The 22,522-nt window shown below is 39.2% G+C and overlaps 1 protein-coding gene across 1 annotated transcript in view; it reads right to left on the minus strand.

Moving 5' to 3' along the window:
• Positions 1-767: 767 nt before the first annotated feature.
• Positions 768-22,522, minus strand: part of LOC141938502 (kinesin-like protein KIF20B) — a 38,128-nt gene continuing 16,373 nt past the window's right edge. Inside the window, exons 16-27 of the mRNA XM_074857351.1 lie at positions 22,153-22,303; positions 21,191-21,217; positions 18,291-18,411; positions 17,834-17,959; positions 17,431-17,567; positions 16,276-16,431; positions 15,044-15,220; positions 14,290-14,451; positions 10,542-10,745; positions 3,948-4,095; positions 2,327-2,466; positions 768-1,025 (exon numbers count right to left, since the gene is read on the minus strand). Coding sequence (XP_074713452.1) covers positions 987-1,025; positions 2,327-2,466; positions 3,948-4,095; positions 10,542-10,745; positions 14,290-14,451; positions 15,044-15,220; positions 16,276-16,431; positions 17,431-17,567; positions 17,834-17,959; positions 18,291-18,411; positions 21,191-21,217; positions 22,153-22,303 — 1,588 coding nt within the window. The 3' untranslated portion in view covers positions 768-986. The remainder of the gene's footprint in view (positions 1,026-2,326; positions 2,467-3,947; positions 4,096-10,541; positions 10,746-14,289; positions 14,452-15,043; positions 15,221-16,275; positions 16,432-17,430; positions 17,568-17,833; positions 17,960-18,290; positions 18,412-21,190; positions 21,218-22,152; positions 22,304-22,522) is intronic.

Here is a 22,522-nt window from a genome sequence, read left to right on the forward strand (position 1 = left end):
TATAGATGATGGGTGACAGACCAAAATGCAGTAATAATCAAAATAATCCAATAGTCCACGTAAAAACAGTGTTGTATGGTTGGCATTAATTCAAGAAAATAAAAATAAGAAAGCTGCATGAGCAACAAGTTAGAGTACCTGATCACTTACTGGGATTGTCTTGTTCCATCCATGCCAACAGCAGGTCCTTGTCAATGTAATTTCAGCTCTTTCTGAAAGGTGATCAGGACTGTTCCTCAAACAGTGCAAAATCCTACGAAATACAGTCACTGCCCGTGACTTAGGTAAATGCTACATTGGTGAAACCAAAAGGGTTTTAAATGTTTACTCAGTCACTGATTATAAGCTGAAACCTTACTACATATAGCTGTTCTAGTTGAGCAGAACTGGATGGTTGGAATAAAACGTCAAATGTCTGAGAGTGGGTCACTTTAATAGCAGATTATAATTATCTATGGATATTATAATCCCCAAAGAAATAATATTGTGCTTATAAATTCCTTTAGAAGAGTAAATAAAAGACAGTTAAACCACACCAGTGATAAAAAGCATATTTCTCCACATAGTGCCAATTCCTTTTTTTGTCACTTCACAGAATTTATTGCATACTCATATTTTTTTCATTAAAAGTTATGGTTGGTATATTGGCCAGCTGAAAAAAACAACTTAAACCATTCCACACAGGCATAGTTCTTACTGCACAATGGATAAATTATGAACACTTCCAGAGACACCATTCCTAAAAAAAAAAATATTCAGACACAAACTTCTTGAACAGTATTTCAACTTTAATGGAATCAGAACAGTAACCCATCAGAACAATTCTATACATCTCTATAAACACTTTGGAGCATGACTAAGTACCTATTACTTCCTATATACAATCACCTGAAACAATACACTGTAAATATGCCTTAACTAAGAAAATACAAACATGCTTTTGCAAGATTATTTAGCTCTTTTTGAGCGTAGCTGTCGCTTGATGATTAGCTGATCGCTTTCCTTCTCTTTTTTTCTATAAAGACCTGAAAAAGATGATATTTCAAGAGTTACTCAGCATTTCTTCAGTGACAAATGACATGCACTTCTAGACCCATGTAACCAACAACATGTTTTTTCCCAGAAGCTGTTTTCAGAATTCATTTTGCCTATTATCTTCTAGTCAGAGGTCTCCAGAACAGAGACACCATTTTAGTGCATCATAATAAGCAAAAAATACTGGGAACATATGAAATCCCTTTTTTTGCTGAAACAAATATCAAAGTCCAAAGAAAACAGTGATCTGAAAGCAGCTCTCACTTCTTATCTCTAATACTCATTTTGTGAAACAAGAAGCGTTCAGAAAACATATTTTTAGCTTAAATTTCTTTAGCTTTCTGACTTTCCCAGGATTCAGTCTTTAACTTTTTCTTCCACTTCCAAGCTCCTTAGCTTCTTTTGCCCTGCCTTCCTGTCATTTCCTTCAGCCTCCTGTGGACAGCATTTTGGTTACTGCTGCATCTATTCATACAGTTTACAGAAAAGTCAACAGAATAACTCAGTATGGGCAAATGCTCACCAGAGCGAATGAAAAAGGACTGAACAGAATGAAGAGATGTACTTCTAACAGCCAGAGCACGCTCAGCACTTTAGTTACTGACAAAACCATAAAGCTGGATTTCAGAAACAGTCCATCAAGCCCTGGCCTATAAGACTCTCTATAGGCTGGTTTAGACAGGGCAACGCAATTTAAGCACACGCAGAAGACTACTGAAACTGTGCTTTGAAAAGCATGGCTGTATCCAAATCCTAAAGTAACCCTAATAGCAGCTGGGCAGAAAAGGAATCGGAAATTACCTCAGATGCTCACTTGCCCTGCAAAGTTAATCGTACATGCAGACCTTTCTCTTCAGTGTTTCAATCATGCTATTCCAAATCTATGGATTCCTTAATGGTCTCTATTTCTGTTATCCCTTCATGCTACTCTTAAATGAACACCAACTACTGGAAAAACAAATTAAGACTCAACTGCTGTACTAGAGGAAAAAGTAACACTCCACATACCACAGCTAAGGTATCTAAGACTCCAAATGTGAAGATATCGCCATGACTGCTATATAGGTGATACAACAAGTCAGCAGTCACACACAGAGAAGATAAGCGAGAAAACAGAGAAAATTAAAGTAACACATCAGGAAGAAAAGACCAAAAGAAATAAGTCAGTACTTTCAAACCTCTTCTGCAACTTGACTCAATCAGGTTTGTTCTGTCCCCCCAATAGCTTATTTTAAGCCCAGATTACAGAAATAGATTACAGCGGACAGAACACTAACCCGTAATCACTTACCGAAGAATCAGGGATATCTAGAGGGCAAGAACTGTCCGTTGAACACAGCTTTCTCTTAGATCGTTTTGGCTTGAGCTTTCCTTTGACATTTTCTGGTTCTGCAGACTTGGGAGAGCTTATTGTTGCCATCAGCTTCTTTGCTACAAGAAAAAATTTATTGTAAATCAATGTCTTATTGGTTTTATGAGCCTCAAAATTAATGAATAAAGGTTTAATGAATAAAGGTTTATTAAAATCAGTTTAAAAATGAAACAGATGTAGTCTGAAATTTAAACATAAAAATTCAGAAGTGGTATGTATTTGACTACCACAGTCTTCTATATCCTGAAACAGTTTTCTATAGCTTCAAATGCAAAAGCTTAAAGGACACATTTAAATAGCACCAAAAAAATCAATTGGGATTCAGATTTCACTGGATGTTAAATACAACAGGAATTGAAAACCAGGCTTAACTTCTTTGTACTGACAGAAGCACAAGGTTGAGTCAATTTTCTCTATGTACTTGTATAGTTTTATCAAACTAGTACCAGCTCTATGAAGAGATGAGTGTGTGCATCTTATGAGCTAGAAGGAAAGAAGAGATCCCAATCAATACTAAGTTATGCAAAGGAGGGAAAAAATACAGGACATGGTAATAAAGGTTACAAATTAGACCTCATTTGCTCAAATAAAGTATTTCCAGGGTGAAATTTTGATTACTCTGAATTTGGCTTCCATTGATAATGACATGTTGTCCTCATGGAACCACTCTGACAAATGTGAAAAATGTTAGAAATCCCACTATCTTAACTGTGCATCGTGAATAATGACTAACCTTGTTTTAACCAGCCAAATAGTAGTGTCTTTTAGAATTTAACACTGGTGATTCTTTGTGCCCTCTGCTAATTTTAATCTTTTTTTTAAAAAAAAACCCAGTAACTCAGAAATCATGTCTTACTGTAGGAAAGAATAAAAATATATTCTTCAATGGAAGGTCCTAGCAGTTAATTTTCCCAAGGCTATACTTAAACTTGAAATCCATTAACTGCTTCAGAGCTAGTTTATTGAACTCTTCCACATATTTTCTGGAGATACTGGCTTTCAGATTCTGTAGAACTAATCTTCCTCTCCTACATACATACTTCAAAAAACATTAATACAATTTCCACAGAAACAAAACAGGAAGAGGGGGGGAGATTGCTTATAGAACAAGGTCAGATCTGGGTTTGAATTCAACTCTTGATTTTTTTAGATCAACAGGTCAAGTTTCTGAAATTGCCTTTAACTGTTTTACTGTAAGCAAGAACAAAGTAACTCAGACATTTTGAGCTTATCATTGCTTTTATGATAAATTTATACGCACATAGTCCACACTGCATCCTTTCGCTCTACCTGGCTTACCTTTCACACTTAACCTAAACTTTAGAACCATGTGGTCCTTGTAATCCAGTCGGCCTCTTCTACTCTGCAAGATTCAGCAGAGCAGGCCCCAGCTCAGACTCCATTGTTTCATAAATGAAAGAACAACTGGATGCAGCAGACGTGGCCTTTAACAGCACATACATTAACAGATTACAGTAGAAAAAAGCTATTCTACAATACCCAGATAACATGGAATAAGCCTTATTTATTCTGTACAAACCTTTAGAGTGAAAAATAACAGGAGAACTTTGGAAAAAATCTCCAATTTTTTGTAGTGTTCCATCTTTCTTTTTAGCTGACTTTTTACGTGAAGTAGATTCTTGCTTTCTTAAGGGGTATTCTTTTCTTTTCTTCTGTGTAGAAGACATCTGTACAGAAATACACAGTCATTGTTTAAGTCAAAAAGTTGACTTATCTTCAAGTTTAATTCCATTTTGTTTGGCTTCAATGTTATTTTCAAGCTGACATTTTGAGCTTTGCTACCGAAACCTCTGCTCATTAATGATACTGCCGCAGCAAGCAATGTAGACAACCTTATTTTATACCCAAAAGAAAAAAAATTGTCAGTTTCACAGAATACATCTAAGGGCATGAGTAATATAGGAAACAAATAGTTTCTTTTAAAAAAGTAGATTCAAAGTTTTAGAGTATTTCATTAGACTAGCTGTTCTAGTTATAAAACAGAAGAAAACTGATGGTGAAAATAAATCTACTGTCCACCCTTTGAGCCTGCCCAGGTTACTACTAAGGCCTAAAATCATATTTTTATAGTTGTCATGCATATAGATGACACAAACCTTAGTTTTACTTCAAAAGGAATTGCCTATAACATGACATATGCTAAGAGTATGCTCAAACTAGTCTTCATAACTACTCAGCATGCAACATCCTTCCCTGGGAATCCCTGTACGCTGCAGCCAGTACACGTTCTGGGCAAATACAGACTGACTCTCCTTGGTTAGCTTAGAAAGTTTAGTAGGAAGACAACGTACGTGTTTAAGAATCCTATTAAAATACATAGATAAGGATTAAGATACTGCTGCATAAGAATGTTTGCTCCTTTCACAAGTCCACCTTTACAGAAAAGGTGGACTTATGAAAGGAGAAACTAACTTCAAAATTGAACAAAACCAAACTATTTTCTTGTTGCTTGTAGAAGGTGAATTAGTCATAGCAGGTTTTGCATTTTCTTGTTCTCACTTTTCACAAAATCCTAAGAAAATAAACATGACAAATTTTAACTAGGATTCTTCCGGAAAGAATAATGATTACCTATATTACAGAAGCAGCCACTATTTAAATGCTATGACTAACAGTAGGGAGGCATTGACTACTGCTGGATAGAGGTAACTATTCAAACGTGAAATAAACACTAAACAAACTTGTGGAAGGGAACTAGAAATGCCTGTAGTCAAACCATTCTGACATTTACTATTTTCTTCTCTCTGTTATTTCCTATACTTTTGACTTTAAGAGATTTGACAAGCCAACACCCAAATTGAAATTAATAAATCTAAGTGTAAATTTGGATTTATGGTGACAAGTATATAAAAAACAGGTTGGTAGCACAGTGCCATTGTTAAGCTGTCTTTTAATGACATCTTCTATCTTGTGAAGTGGTGCTGAGAGATTTCAGATAACCGACAGCCATACCAACTGATAACAGCATCAGAAAATGGAAAGAGGATTTTGTTCTTTAATTAGAAGGGAGCCTCTGAAAAAGATTTGGTTTTGTTTGTTTCTAAAACACCAGGGAGTTTGTTTCATTTTTAAAAAAATTTGACATGAGCAGTATGTGGTTATTTTAGCACTACAGGTTTCCCCTCAGTTTTAGTTTTCACAATGCTTTTCAGTTTTAGGAAATTTAAAAAAACAAACTGTGTCTTCAGTAGACTTGTAACAGTTAAAGTTACTGAATCATTTTATAATCTGTTTGGCATATGTAACATGAAGATAAATATTTAAATATTTAAATATGGGTACAGAAGGCCCCATATGCAGACCGGACCCGCTTCATAGGGAAGTCTGCTGCCTCCCTGGGGGCCGCGTCAATGACCTCAAGGCAAAACTCCCCACTCTAGTGAGACCCAAGGACTACTACCCTCTCCTGGTTTTTCAGGTAGGTAGTGACGACATTACTAGGAGAAGTCCTAAAGCAATGAAGAGAGATTTCAGGTCCTTGGGGAAAGTGATTAAGGGGTCGGGGGCACAAATTGTGTTCTCCTCCATCCCTTCAGTTGGAGGGATGGATGAAGAAGAACACAGGAGAACTCAACAGATGAGCTTGTGGCTCCAAGACTGGTGTTACAGTCAGGGCTTTGGATTTTTCAATCATGGGTTGGTATACAGGGCGCCAGACCTTTTGGCATTAGATGGAATGCACCTGTCCCAGAGGGGGAAGAGGATCATGGGACAGGAGTTAGCTGGGCTCATTGACAGAGCTTTAAACTAGATTTGAAGGGGGGAGGGGGAAAACATCAGCCCATCTGAAGTACATGTATACCAATGCACACAGTATGGGTAACAAACAGGAGGAGCTTGAAGCCATGATGAAACAGGAAAATTATGATGTTGTGGCTATTACAGAAACATGGTGGGATGTCTCCCATGACTGGAGTGCGCCTGTTGATGGCTACAAGCTCTTTAGAAGGGACAGACAAGGAAGGAGAGGTGGTGGGGTGGCGCTGTATGTTAGGGACTGTTATGATTGCCTTGAGCACAAGTGTAGCGAAGACAGGGTAGAGTGTCTTTGCGTTAGAATCAGGGGGAAGGCCAACAGGGCAGATGTTGTAGTAGGAGTCTACTAGAGGCCACCCACCCAGGACAGAGAGGTGGATGAAATATTCTATAAGTATTTAGAAGAAATCTCATGATCGCTTGCCCTTGTTCTTGTGGGAGACTTCAACTTCCCAGACATCTGCTGGAAGTACAGTACAGCAGAGCGAGACCAGTCCCGGAGATTCCTGGAATGTGTGGGAGACAACTTCCTGACGCAACTGGTGAGAGAACCAACCAGAGAAGGTGCCCTGCTGGATCTCCTCTTTGTGAACAGAGAAGGACTGGTGGACAATGTGGCAGCTGGAGGCCGACTAGGGCACAGTGATCATGAAATAATAGAGTTCTCTATTCTTAGAGAGGCCAGGAGAGGGCTAAGCAGAACTGACATCCTGGACTTCAAAAGGGCTGACTTTGTATTGATTAGGCACCTGCTTGAAAGGATCCCTTGGGAGACAATCCTGAACAGTATAGGGGTCCAGGAAGGCTGGGCACTCTTTAAGAAGGAAGTGTTAATGGCTCAGGAACAGGCAGTCCCCAGGTGCTGTAAGAGAAGCCAGCGACAGAGAAGACCAACCTGGCTGAACAGGGAGCTTTGGCTGCAACTCAGGGAGAAAAGGAAAGTTTACAGCCTTTGGATGAAGGGACTAGCCACTCACAGTGATTACAAAGACACAGTGAGGCTATGCAGGGCAGAAATCAGGAGGTCTAAAAGCCCAGCTGGAAATTACCCTGGCTTCAGCAATCAAGGATAACAAGAAATGTTTCTATAAGTATGTCAACAGCAAAAGAAAGACCAGGGAGAGTCTCCATCCCCTGCTGGATGCGGGGGGAAACATGGTAACAAGTGATGAGGAGAAGGCTGAGGTCCTTAATGCCTTCTTTGCCTCAGTCTTTAATAACAAGACTAGTTGGACTGAGGGAATCCAGCCTCCTCAGCCAGAGGACAGAGACTGGGAGAACGACCCCCCTGCAATCCAGGAGACAGTCAGTGACCTACTGCATCACATAGACACACACAAGTCTATGGGACCTGATGGGATACACCCGAGGGTGCTGAAGGAGCTGGCTGGGGTGCTCGCCAAGCCACTTTCCATCATTATCAGCAGTCCTGGCTGACCGGGGAGGTCCCGACAGATTGGAAACTGGCCAATGTGACGCCCATCTATAAGAAGAGTCGGAAGGATGATCCAGGAAATTACAGGCCTGTCAGCTTGACTTCAGTGCCCGGGAAGCTGATGGAGCACCTCATCCAGAGTACCATCACACAACACATGCGGGACAACCAGATGATCAGGCCCAGTCAGCATGGGTTTATGAAAGGCAGGTCCTGCTTGACAAACCTGATCTCCTTCTATGACAGGGTTGACCTGCTTATTGGATGAGGGAAAGGCTGTGGATGTAGTTTACCTCGACTTGAGTAGGGTCTTTGACACCGTTTCCCACAGCATTCTCCTGGCGAAATTGGCTGCTCGAGGCTTGGATGGTCGCACACGCTTTGCTGGGTAAAAAACTGGCTGGATGGCCAGGCCCAAAGAGTTGTGGTGCATGGAGTTAAATCCACTTGGTGGCTGGTCACGAGTGGTGTCCCGCAGGGCTCAGTTTTGGGGCCACTACTGTTTAAGATCTTTATTGATGATCTAGACGAGGGGATCGAGTGCACCCTCAGTAAGTCTGCAGATGACACCAAGTTGGGTGGGAGTGTTGATCTGCTTGAGGGTAGGGAGGCTCTGCAGAGAGATCTGGACAGGCTGGAGCGATGGGCTAAGGCCAACTGTATGAGCTTCAATAAGGCCAAATGCCGGGTGCTGCACTTGGGTCACAACAACCCCCAGCAACGCTACAGGCTTGGGGAGGAGTGGCTGGAGAGCTGCCAGTCAGAGAGGGACCTGGGGGTGTTGATTGACAGCCGGATAAACATGAGCCAGCAGTGTGCCCAGGTGGCCAAGAAGGCCAATGGTATCCTGGCTTGTATCAGAAATAGCGTGGCCAGCAGGGCCAGGGAAGTGATCTTGCCCCTGTACTTGGCACTGGTAAGGCCGCACCTCGATTACTGTGTTCAGTTTTGGGCCCCTCACTACAAAAAGGACATTGAATTATTCGAGTATGTCCAGAGAAGGGCAACGAAGCTGGTGAAGGGTCTGGAGCACATGTCGTACGAGAAGCGGCTGAGGGAACTGGGGTTGTTTAGTTTGGAGAAGAGGAGGCTGAGGGGAGACCTCATCGCCCTCTACAACTACCTGAAAGGAGGGTGCAGAGAGCTGGGGATGAGCCTCTTTAACCAAGTAATAAGTGATAGGACAAGAGGTAATGGCCTCAAGTTGCACCAGGGAAGGTTTAGACTGGATATTAGGAAGTATTTCTTTCCAGAACGGGTTGTTGGGCATTGGAATGGGCTGCCCAGGGAAGTGGTGGAGTCCCCATCCCTGGAGGTGTTTAAGAGTAGGGTCGACATAGCGCTGGGGGATACGGTGTAGTTGGGATCTGTCAGTGCTAGGTTAACGGTTGGACTAGATGATCTTCAAGGTCCTTTCCAACCTAGATGATTCTGTGATTTAAGAGTAACATTCAGGTGAATAAAACAGCAATAAGATACTTCTAAAATTAGTTCCATGTTATTGAAAAATTACTTAGCTAAATGTTATCCCATCAGGATATGAACATCTACGCTATGAAAGGATTTATAAATGGATTGGTAAAACAGTCTTCTCAAAACATGGATAACTATGTTAGATGAAATATATTCATCTGTAGATAAGGTTCAGTACTTTTCCAGTGCCTTCAGAAGGATGGTTATTTTTACACTTACTTTTCCAGCAGCCTAAGAGAATACTCCTCTCAAAGAAAATTGGTTCAAGACATAGGAAGTTTAAATCAAATCTGGACATTATTCCAGAATGAAGCGTTCAATTCCAGATGAATTAACTTACACAACTTTTAACAGTTACTTTTGTAATCCAAGTTTAACAAAATGAGTTTATTGAAGTACTGTTGAACACTAATCACTGAAGTGACCGTTTCTCTTAACTATTTTACTAAGAGATTAAAAAAACATCACTTGAGAACACTTGAATGAGAATGCTAGAAAACCATCAGACACTTCACTCTCCAGCTGAGACAAACTCAGAGTGATCACTTGCCACTTATGCAAATGACCCACAGGTCATCTCCCTATACTCACCTGTCAGCTTCAGAAGTCCTTAGAAGTACAGAGATTCATAAGCCCCACAAGTAGGATTACAAGTAAGTACCACCACAATGAGGTATTAGGGTTTCATAGTCTTTGTGTCTTAGAAATAGCTCTGTTCATGCTAATGTTGATAAAAGTCAGAGGAAAGAAATGTGCGGTTCAAGTAGGAGCAGTGAAGATTTTTACCACCCTGAACTGCTGTGAAGCCTTAGTCTCGCACATAAACACCACAGCACACTAAGAACGCTGGCACATATAACCTAGCACAACTGAAGGAATTAAAGAGGAATTAAGTTCTACAGAAAACAGGGAGGTTCAGGTGCTCGTGCAATTAGTTCTGTATATTCCCTTTAAATACAAAAAGATCAAAGAAAACACAGACTGGACAAAAAGTCAAAGGAAGTGGTCTTGAAACTCTGAAATGCAATGATTAAGCCCAGAGGCTTAACTTTTAATTGCCTATTAGAAGAGGTTATAGTTGATACCAATGATTGCTTAAACCAAAAGAAGCAGTTCTATTGAACTGGTCTCTAATCCTGCAGATCACAGCTACAGACAGAAGCAAATAGTAAGAGCAAGGAGAGAGAAATGTAAAAGGTGAAGAGGAAGTACATATCAGGGACAAGCGTCCAGAGTCTGGATAAATTGAAATCTATGACTTTATTCAACATAGGCCAGAGATCCACACCTTGGCAGGAGGTGGGGGGTGGGGGGGAAAGAGGTTTAAATATTCTCTGTATATATCCTTAGGATCTCAGTGAGAATCAAAAGGATAGGATTTTAACAAATGATCAGAGTAATAAATTGAAAGACTACACAACACATTTTGTCAGTTGGTCTAGGTCATACCTCATCCCTCTCTTCACTTGTCCTTTTCTTTCTTGGCTTGAGCACTTTAACTGTAGCTGGTAAGGTGCTGCCCTGGTGTTTCACCTCCATCTTATCGGGTTCCAGAGGTGTGAACTGAATTTCCATCTCTGGTTTTGGGAACCGACTAGTATTTCCACTTTCTGTGGACACTTCTGAAGAGTCAAGGACAATTTCTGAATGCTCCTGCAAATACATGGAAATTTTAAGAACACAAGTTTTAAAATAACTGAGTTAAAAAACCCATAATACACATCTTTCCCCAACGGATTGCAAAGTAAGCATTCCATTTCCCAGCTTTCACTTTCAGAACACTTCTAATTGAAGGAATCTACTTCAACCATAGCAGAGTTTAACCCTTACTTTCTAAAACTTTTTTGTTACATTTTAAAAAGTTAACGTTTCTATCTACAGTGACAGAACTTGAACTCAGCCTGATACTTTGTTTCCAAGTCATTTTGCTCAAGGGCAGAGACAGTCACAGTTTTCACAAGTAGCAGTAGTAGAATGGACATGACTTTCATCTTAACTCTGCTGCTCCTTAGGAGCTAGGCAGTGATAGCAGCTTTTGAGAGAAAAGTATAACCTTTCTCTAGCCTAGCTTTAAGGAATTTTCCCTTCCCCTTCTACACCAGAGAAGTTGTGTAAGTAACAAGGTCCAACTAGCAAGCTACAAGCCAAATTCAACCTGTGAGAGGCTTCTACATCACTACCTGTTCTCTGGAGGAAGAGCAGGCATTAAGGCAGCCCGCAGCCCACAAGCTGAAAACCTTGTCTTGTACCTGCTCACAGCCAAACTGCAAGAACTGCACAGTGAGGGTGGGATGGAAAAATCAGTTTGACAATTCTTCTTCCTCAGCAGCACTTACCTTCCACCATCCACCCAACCTGTTTTTCTTAGCAAAACCAGCAAGTGAGAGCTGTGGTCCTCCCAGCTCCTGCATCTCTGTGGCAGCAGTTCAGCTGTTGGCTAGCATACAGGAATGGATTCAGCAGCTGTTTGAATGAAACCTGAAAGACAGGCTGCTGGGGTGGTTGGTGCTTAGAAACTGCAGGTGGCTGCTACTACTGCTGCTGGTGGGGTCCCAAACAGAGCAGCTGCTGTGGCTTCTCGAAGGGCACTCTCCTCCTCTCAAAAAGGAAAGTGATCAAAGCTCATGGAAAGCCCAGAGATAGTCACATTCTGCAACAGGCTCTGCTGGGATTCTGAGTAAGAATACAAGCACCACTGCATTCCCAAGAATGGAGTTGGCTAATATAAACATTTTTCTTTATAACTGCTACTTCATGAGAGTTAGCCATCAAAAAGTTACACAGGAATGGCTAGTGTCATTAGCTAACACAGCTACACACAAGAATCCTGTAGTGGAAGAAAGCAAATCCAATTTGCCCTGCTACTGCTCATCCATTTAAAAGGGTTTATATATTTGTTTCAAGTGACTTATCTAATAATCAGCCACTTCATAAGCATTGGTGAGAGGTAGGATTTCAAGAGCATGCAGCTGAAGTCAGATATAGCTATTCACATGATTATGTTATACATCTTTTATTTCTACCAAAAGCCACTAAAATGAGGTGATCTGATCACCAAGAAAGGTATTTGCAGAATAAAACTTTAGAATTATTCAGACAACAGGATACATTTTCTTCCCTATTCTGCATTTAGCAAAACCCATACAACTGCATAAAATTTTTAAATTTCAGTTTTGTACCAACCTCACTTAATGAAGAGGCACTGCTAGGACATTGAGATAATGAATAATTCCCTTTAACTGCGTCATATCTAACTGAAATACTTGACAAAGTATAGGATTAGTCCTGCTTTGTTTTTCTATAAACTGTAAATATTTAGAACGAGAAGAGATTATGCTAAACTGTAAACCTCAAAATATTTTGATTTTTCTAAAGCTACAATATAAAAGCTCAAGTGCAGACAGCTAATGAACACCTGGGCTGAGAGACAACACAAGTTTAAGGCAGTAACCTCTACTCACGATGCCATCATGAGATGTGCCCTGCTGGGTCTCACCAACAGTCCGTCTAGTTCAATATTCTGCCCCAAGAGTGGCAAAGGGAGATGCTATTTAAGGATAACATGGTGATCCTGGTCACCTTGTCATCTGTCCTCTCCATACTCTCCCAGCATTCTTAGCTGTGCATTACAATTGTCAGAGTCTACACCACTGTCTAACCCTCAGAGTATCCATTTAAAAATATATTGATGGATTTCTACTACAAAATTTTTCTAATCCCTGCTGACAGTAACTGTTTCCACCACCTCCAGAAAATTACTAGCTGCTTCATATAGGAATATGTTATTTTAGCTGTCTTAAAATTATTTCCTATTAGTTTCACGAAGTGCTGCCCAGTTCTTGCAGGATTTTAACAAGGACAGTTCTGCCTTCTGTTTACCCACCGCAACCATGATTTTGTAAACCTCAGCCCCACAACCCTCTGGTGGCCTTAACCTCTCCTAATCACAGTGCCAGCTTCTTAGCCTCTCCTCACAAGGCAGGAGACACACATCGTCTTGATCACCTTAGATTTTCTTCTTTATCTCCACTGTATCTTTCCTGAGAATTATTTGACTTCCCCCCAAAACTCTACCCCATTCACTTCACACCATAACAGTTTATCACATGATAATCCTGGTAGTAGCCTCTCCTTATTCATAACATCAAGTACTGTGGCTACTGGCTTGAGGTAAATACTTCAGCACCAACTGTTCACAACAATTCTTCTCTGTAACTAATTTTATAGCAAAAATAACTAACTTTATGGTGTTCTCTTAGCTGCCATTACAAAGCTGTATAAAGCAATAACCATTCTGAGAGCTCCTCTCTACTCCCTCATACATCACAAGCTTTATCTATACGGCACCAGCTGAATTGATGAAGTAGCAAGAAACTGGCCAGTCTTATTTGGCAGTAGACAGGAGAGAGATGAAGAGATGCATTTCATCATTCAGTCCAGTTCTGCCACAAGAGGAGAATCGCATCTTCTAGCAGCCAGGGGAGGGTCTGCTAGGAAATCCATGTTCAGCTCTCTTCATTACTAGTTAGCAATGGAGTCACGGAGCATTAATTCAGTTTGGGAGGAAAACTACCTCACTGAATACTGCTCACGTAGCACACAGGGATTTGGTCAGAATCAGAAGGCTCAGTACAGGTGCAAGCCTTTCAATTTTTGTTCAGGAAATATGCAAAGTCGATCTTTTCTTTGTGTAAACTTCAAATATTGTTTTGTTTTTAAGTAAGATGCAAGATACCGTTCTGTTCTTGTGAACCCCATACGGGCTGGCAGCTCTAATTACAGAACCATCTCTACTACCACACTATAGGTGGTATCAGGAAAGTTGTCTGAGCTGAAATCCCCTTAGCACTGACATAACCAAACAGAGGTGACATCACAAATATTATGTCTTCAAATCTCTAGAATCTGGATTAGTTAACTAGTTTTTCCCTCAGGTACAGAAGTTTTATAGTGTATAGAGAGGTGGTATTCTCTTAACTAAAGTACTTCTTTTTCTGAGAGGGAACTTGAAAGAGGGAGAGAGAAGAATAAACAAGAACTCAGAATTAATGATATAGTTAAAGTACGAAGAACTACAGAAAGTAACTTTTGGGAGATTCCCCACATTGCTGAAATATATACTGAGAAAACAACAAAACAAAGATGTTACTAACAACATATCATTAGTACATACTTTCTATAAATATAACAAACATACCTCTTTGTTTACAGACTGATCTATTTTATCTTGTCCTTCAGGTAAAGGTACTTCTGCCAAAGACTGAAGACTTTTATGGTTAACGCCTTGTTTCAATTCCTTTATAAAGTCATCTTTCTCAGCCAGCTGTTTTCTTAGTTCTTCTGTATCAGTTCCCTCATCCTAATAAACATAGCAAAAATTGCCACAAATTGCAGGATTGGCAAAAGAAATTAACATGTGCATGAGCATCATTACAATTACTCAGTAGCACCAGTTTTAGAATTGCAGGCTCAAACAGCCAGCTGTCCAACAAAAAGCCAACAACTTCATGTATGAGTGGCCTCTACTTAAAGCCAAGAAAGGTCATACAACAGCCTGGGAAGATGCAATGCAAAATTTTTATTTTAATCTAGTTATGTAGGGTTATAAATTTCACCTCCCATTGTTTGTGAAGTTCTTGGTTCTGTGCAAAAGGCAGCTGATGTGATAGTTGTTTCAGATTTCCAGTCTAATCAAATTGCAATCAAATGATCAAATAGACTTGAGTGTTTATTTGAACTACTAAGTTTTTTGAAACTTCAGTTACTGTTACAAATTCAGTTTCAGAAAAGCATAAAGCTTTTTTTTTTTGTATTAGCTGCAAACAATTTCAATATATTTGGAATAGAGCCAAAACATAGTGTTTTGCAGAGTTAGTGAATAACAAAAGAAAAATCACAAAAACAACTAAAAAAAAAATCCCACAGAAACGACAGAAAGAATGAGAGAGGACCTTTCCTGAATCATTTACTGCAGCTTGTTTCAGTTCTGCTATTTCTTTATCTTTTTGTATGGTGATAGAAGCCAAAGTCTTGAGCTGTACTTCCAAAGCTTCTATTAATTTATTTCTTTCTTCACGCCACTTTTGAAGATTGTTGTCCTTTTCTACCAGCTGTGCAGCAAGTCTTTCCTGAATGGGGGAAAAAATAGGTTAGAATTGAACACCACTTCTACAAACCATCTGAACTGTTCTGACAGCTTAGTTTGGCATAGTCAGTACTATTTTATGGCCTCAGTAGACTTGAGAGCCTATGTAGATCTTAAAAAGCTCACACAGAACTAGTTTCACTACAAATATACAAAAGCAAACCATGCTTCAAATGAGAAAAAACTGTATCTATATTTATACTGTTTGTGAAGAGAATTTTTGTCAAGAACCACCACTCCTGCTTGCCCACTTACTGATTTTATTACTGGAAAGTCTCAGGCAAGCAAAGTCACAGACAAAGTGAAAGTAGTCCCAAGCTCCTAACATCCCCCTGTACTGATTGCAGGTCCAGAAGGTCATTGCTAACTACTTCTAGATGCAAGTACAGTTTTAGATTGCACAGATTCATACAATAATTTCATATGCTTAAGAAATTACAACCTTGATACAGCCCAGTGACCAGGCAGGGTATCCACCTTGTTATTAACTATCAGTCACTCTACTTTGAAAGTGGTATGGGAGCAAAACCACTAGCATTTTGACCAAGTATTTTTACTGGAAAGATCTGGAAAGAGGCTTTTTTTGTCAACTACTGCTTGCTTCTTCTCTTCCTTCTAAAGCCTCATAGGCTTCTCCCCCCCCCCCCTTTTTTTTTTTTTCAGAAAAGCCAAGCAACAAATCTTGTTTTTCAAAGTATGTTTTCTTAGCTTCATTAAGTAGCAATTCATTTAAGCATAGGTTACTTATTGGTGTTTTACACACAAGATGAAGTTTGAAGAAGGTGGTGGTGGTGATAGGATAGAAAGGAACAGGCACACTAACTTCCATTACGTATCACGCTTTTTCATTTTGTGACACTCCTATTCTTCCCTTTCACATTGAGATGATCTCATGTAGGCTTTGTCATGTGATAAATGAGGGGACTTTGACAAAGGCCAGCTCCCCTCAAGCACCCACACTGTTAACACTTGACACGAGATCTGCTCTGTACTAACGACTTATGCTAGAGGACTCTGACGAGACCTCCAGTCACTTACAATTTCTGCTTGCTGCTCTACATAACGTTCTCTGTCATCCGCAAATTTTCTCATTTCTCTGTTGTGATGGCTCTCAGCTTCTTTCACTTCACTCATGAGTCTCATTTTTTCCTCCAGCCAATTCTTTTTATCAGTTTGATACTTTGTCTCACTTTCCTATTTTAGTGGAACCAGAAATAAAGCCATAGGCAGAGATTAAGCAACAAAAAAAAGAAGTCTTAAAATCCAGATTACCATTAAACTCATTAATTTCAAAAAGATAACAGAAATACTAGCACAGTTTTACTCCAGCATATTCCCAAGTGCAAGTATTATATTCTCATTTGTTCCTTTCCAGTTAAAAAAATTGTTCAGCAGTTCTCAGAACTTATTATTCGGACTGGCACATCTTCAGGGAACAGACTTTTTTCCCTCTAAAAAATGCTCTGGGTAGGTCACAAACACTATTAAAGTTACACCAAAGGTAATGGCAAAAAGACCCTTTTTACTTACAAATTCCCAATCTTTTATACTTGCAGAACATGTTAAAAAACCTACTTCAAGACTGAAAGGCAAAAAAATGCAGCAAAATTTGAATGGTAAACAGAGAGAGTGTGTAACTAAGAATGTCGCTTCAATCACAGCAACTTTGCCTCCTTCTCTGCCACAATCAAACCTCTTGTCAGACATTCTCCCACATAGGACCTGAAAAGCTGCTTGAGAAAAAAGTCTACTTTCTAATCCAAGGAGAATTAAGAGGTAAATCCTTAGTCTAACAGGAAGGACTTACAGGTCACACAGCAAGCACAAGATCTTTAAACAGTCTGATTTATTTGCCCAAGCAACTGACGGGAAAAAGGCTTGAAACAATCCAACTCTTGACATCTGTTCAAGACAATTTTAAGAGGAGCCCAGCTAGAGAAGCACCGTCCATGGTAGCATAACATAGTGAAGGGTGCACTCCATTACGGAGCATCAGTGATGCTGTATATTACAAAGACACCACATCCAGACTTTGCTGCACTGATGCACGGCAGTTTTTAGAGGAGGTTTCCTTTACCAGAACTTGCCACATTGTGCCCTAGTTCTTGAAGATAGCAACACAAAAAAAATGTAGACTCCTAAATGAAAGTTATGGCTTTAAACCTAAGTATGAATTACATCACCATGTTTTACCTTCAGTTCTTTTCGCAGCTTTATTAATTCCTCATTTTCATCTATGTTTTTTTCTGTGGTTTTGCTCATCTTTTGCTGCCAGTCACTATTGCTCTGGTTATCCAGCTCTCTATATCTCTGCTTCCATGCTTCCAGTTCTAGTCAGCACACAAAATGAGGTTATATAACATAGTCTTAAATGCATATTTGACCACATTCACATCCTTCTACTAAAGTTACTTGGATTTATCAGCCATGACCACAGAGGGACAACAGAAGCCTTTAACTGTTAGAAGTTTGTTATGTACTATATAAAATTAATGCCTAAATAACACTCAGCAAATCAAAACAGAGATTTAAAGCAGCTATCACAATACATCCAAAACAATTTTGTCTCCTTGCTCCCTTTCCATGGAGAGATTACCCCAAACTAATCTGTTGGTCTCTTCTAATTTGGTTTCAATCACTTGATCTTGTTTAATATGAGTCTGTTCTTGTTCTTCTAATGTCATCCGCATATCTTCAATTATTTTTTCCTTTGCACACAGATCTGAAAATATATTTACAGATGAGCCCCCATCCTAGTTCCCACCATTCTCTCCCAAAGTGCCTTCATCACAAGTAATTTCCCCCATTTCCTGAGATCTAAAGCTCTATTAGAAAGAAATAGAGTATCTCTACTAAACTTTCCAAATCCAAAATTCTGAAGTGATTCTCATCAACTTGATTTAGGTGAGCATTTCATTGTTAATGTCAGACTAAGGCTTGTATTATACGAAAACCTAACTATTGTTCCACTGCTAAATGTTTATCAAACCTGCAAAAACTGTTATTGTGCTAGTTCATGTTTCAGGGTTTGACTTTTTCCACAATAGGCTTACTTTCAGAGCAACGTTTTCTTCCCACTTTCAATAGAGTCTCCTCACAATCCTTGAATTGGCTGCTTTCAATCAGTTCATTAGAGTTCTTTTCTGCCAATTTTCTTTTAATGGTAGTTACAGTGTTGTCGTGTGTTAAAATAAGATAAATTACTTTGAAGTTTTACAAAGTGAGCACTTAATAGGCTTAGTAATCTTTTAGATGCAAATATTTTTACAAATCTATCTGCGTAACCTGTATATGGGTTGTCAGAAGAACAAGTCAGTTACAGATCAGTTGCTTAAACAAAAAGCAGGTACACCTTCAGACAGTAATAAGCACAATGCTTTGCACTGTACAGAAAGTAGAGCAAGAGACTAGGAAACTACGAAATGCAAAAGGAGTTTACCACCTGAAGTATCCAGTGTCAAAAGAGTTGAGGAAATCCATGATTTGCTCAAAGGGCCAATGGTCAGCTCTACAAGTTCATCACTTTCTTGTCATAGTTGGTAGAGCTGGGAGTCTTAACCACCTTCAGCAAAGCCACAGATCATTTTTATCATGAAAGATCTGATGCAATTTGAAAGCCTAGTCAGTTCTGTCATACATACTTTAGACTATGTATTTGACCAAGAATAAAGTTTCTTTACTCACAAGATGACACAAGTGGCAAGCCATGCTGGTTGCCAAGGACCAATCACTCATCTAAGTAATTCATTAAAAAAAATAATGATCTATAGAACAGACTTGAGGTTTGTTGTCACATTTTAAGTTTCATCCCACACAGTCTCATAGAAACACTGGACAGAGCTAGAGCCTGTCTCTTGGAAGGAGCAGTGATAGGAAGCAGTCATCACAACTGTTACCACTCTGAGCATTAATACTATTGAAAAGCTAAGTCGCTCAGAGGCAGAGAGGGAATAGAAGATTAAGTATGGTCAAAGCTTTAAGTTCACAGTGGAAGAGAAAAATGGATCAGAGCGCTGCCTAAGTTTAACTTAAAATGTTCTCAGAACTACATTTCAGGTTACAGGGCATCAGGCTCAAAAAAACACCTAACCGCATGTTTTGATTTTTTTTTTTTTTAACCTGTGTACATGTAGCCAAGCCAGCCTTTTGGCATTCAGCAGCCAGCAGCAGACTAGCCAGCTGCAAATTTTATTGATCGCATCAAAAGCAGAGATACCCTGGCCATCCACTCTTAGATCAAACTCTGCTCAATACATTCATATCATTGCTCTGCCTTAGAAAGTTTGTGTGCATCATGGTAGTAGGTGGGACACACTGATTTTTGTTGCCAATTTACACAACCACTGTCCTTCTCACACTAACTTCTAACTTCAATTAAATTTGAGCTTTTGCTGCAGCAAAACCTCCTTTCCTTCCTCTTCCATTCAGGCAAAAATAAAAAAGACAGTGACATAATCCCTCTCTTCCCACAGCTGGAGTCCTCCCAGTTTGAGTGTTGTTTTTTTCTTTAGAGTGGCTCTTCATAGTCTCGACAGTCCTCCAATAGTAACTCCAGATCACTGCTTCCAGAAATCCTATTTTCCACACACACCTCTGCACACATTTTGCCGTAACTTCAGTTGTAATGCCAACTTCGCCTGCTACCATTTCAAGAAAGTAGCAATTACTTACAGAAAATTTCAATTTTCCAAAATAGTCAAGTCCGTTATAAGCACAGATTTAATTTTTTTGTAAACAGAAAATTGAGATGTCTAAGACTTACATAGTCTTTTATGGTTTCTTCTAAACAGGATATCAAATCTTGCAGTCTCGTGATAGCATCATCTTTTTGCTCTGCGATGTCCATTAGTTCTTGAATCCTTTTATTCTGCGTATTCATTTTCTTAGAAAAGAAAGTAGTTCAGTCAATGCTAAATTCTTGAACTATACAATGCATTTAGAAGCAAGATCAGTTAAGCTAAGCTTGATATAAAAAAAGCTAGAAACATACTACAATAGCATTTTAAGCTACTGAAATTTTGTACTAAAGCAAGTAATTTTGCACAAGTTTTTTTTGAGAAAGTTACCTCAGTTGCTTCTTTAAGCTGCTCAGCAGCCTCATCCGATTTAATCATCTGCATTTCAAAGTCTGTAACAGGAAGAGAAGCCTGCATCAAATAAGTGGCTATTACATAGTTTACTCAGTAATCCATTTTTCCAGATCTTCTGGTACTTTAGTAGCTTTTGAATAGACTCATTTATTTTTGTGTTGGCTTCTACTTACAGGACACATTTCAAAAGTTCAGGTTTTTTTGAACAGAATTGGGCCCTGTAACCCGTATAAAATATAGATCATGTCAAGAGACTTCTGCTGAAATCATATTATGAGGTATTGATACTTTTATCTATGAATGTTCCACAGAATACCTGAAAACACTGCATCAGCAAAATGTGAAGTGCTGGGATCACAATATAACCATGAAATCAAGAATAAATAATGTTGACATGTTACCCCCACAATTCAGAAGTCTTCAACTGACAGTTTTAAGTTTTGTCTTAAAAATGAAATAATCAAGGCCTGTGGAATTGTTCAACCCAAACATACACAAAACAATTGATTACCACCTATAGAGGTAACATACGATTTGGTTCCAAAATCCTGCTCAACTGGATTATTTCTATTTTACAGTGTCATTTCTTTTTTCTTTCACATCACACACACACCCAGCTCACCTTTGGTTTTCTGTGTCAGCTGTTCTTCAATTTTGATTAGTTCATTTGTTTTCTCTGTCAGCTTTTCTTTGGTCTGAGTTAGTTCAGTGCTAGTTTTTCCCAGTCACTTTTCAAGCCAACCTATAGCTTCCTGTGGGTCCTCCAGAGACACAATGTATCTGTATGTTTCTTCCGCCTGCTTTTTGGTATCAACGACATCATTCTGCAGAGAATCAGTAACATCCTCAAGATCAATGTAGGTGCCTGGCCCTATGCCATGTTCTCCATCCTGAAAGATAATTTATATCCATTTAGAAGTAGCAAATAGTTACACAATATCCATTATTTCTACTGAAAATTTCAAAGAACGTTATGTACTCAAACATCTAAGTACAGTTAATTCTGACTTCAAAGCCATCTTGTAGGTTCACAGGCAATTTGATTGCCAGTTTCTCTCTACCTTCACACAGAATTCTCCAGCATCAAGTAACAGCTACCTTATTTTTAAAGCATTTAACGGCCCACCATCACATTCCCTTTTATACCACCACAAAAGCATCCCCTCCAAATTTAATATAAAAGCTAGCATTTTTACCCGATGAGAACACTGAATGAACACAGCAAGCAAACAGTTTTAGAAGGAATACATCTGAAATTTTCAAATATCAGTAAAAGTTTGTGAGGTCAAATAAGTTTGTGGTAACTTATCAAATTAAGCTGTACTTAAAACACTGACTTTCTTTCCTCCTTGTTTTTTTAAAAACAAAGGGTTCGAAACTCACAAGAACCAGCCTCAACTTCAGAGTTTAGTTATGCTTAAGTGTATATACAATTATCATTGCTTCAGTTGTAGCCACAATAGCCTTAAGAGGAAAGAAGTCTCTGGGACCACTCCAGTACCATCCATATATGGGGTCTTAGAAGTCAGCTTCAAATACCTTAAACAGGCACTCAATGCAACAGTTTATAGCATAATTGCAGCTTTTCCCCCAGTTTCTTTGTACACAGTAATTCTCACTTTGTGTTGCAGAAATGCAGAAAACCCCAGATTCCTAAATGCATATCCGAGGCACAGCAACTACTCCTATTGAACATGATAAATATATCTTGCTGAGGATACAGTTAGGCAGCATGCAATTCCTTGAAACCATTCTTCTAATTCTTGAGACGTACCATCACCATAACAGGTAGTTAGTGAAAGGGATGTTATCAGGGGCATAATACCAGAGGTCCAGCTTGTTCACTGCAAGGCTTATCCTTTAGTTCATTTTCTTCATCCATGTCTTCAAGATCACCATTTACAAGTTCCTTGAAGATTTCCAGGCGTCTGTCAGAATCTTCTTGAAGCCGTTCTCGTTCATAAGAAAGGAACTCACTATAGTAGGAAAAATAAGTCAGATAAAAGCTAGCTAGTATGAGCTGCTACAAAGTTATTAGTACAGCTGCCTATAAACAAAGATGTTTTTTTCTTTATTTTGGCACAATAAAACAATACACAAAATGGTGTTGCTACACCAGAGTACGCACACTCCTGAAGAATGAGGGGGAGACATATATACACAGATATGGCTAACACTTGACTACAAGCATTTTT

Source organism: Strix uralensis, unplaced genomic scaffold (genome assembly GCF_047716275.1).
Source record: "Strix uralensis isolate ZFMK-TIS-50842 unplaced genomic scaffold, bStrUra1 scaffold_123, whole genome shotgun sequence".
Lineage (NCBI taxonomy): Eukaryota > Metazoa > Chordata > Aves > Strigiformes > Strigidae > Strix > Strix uralensis.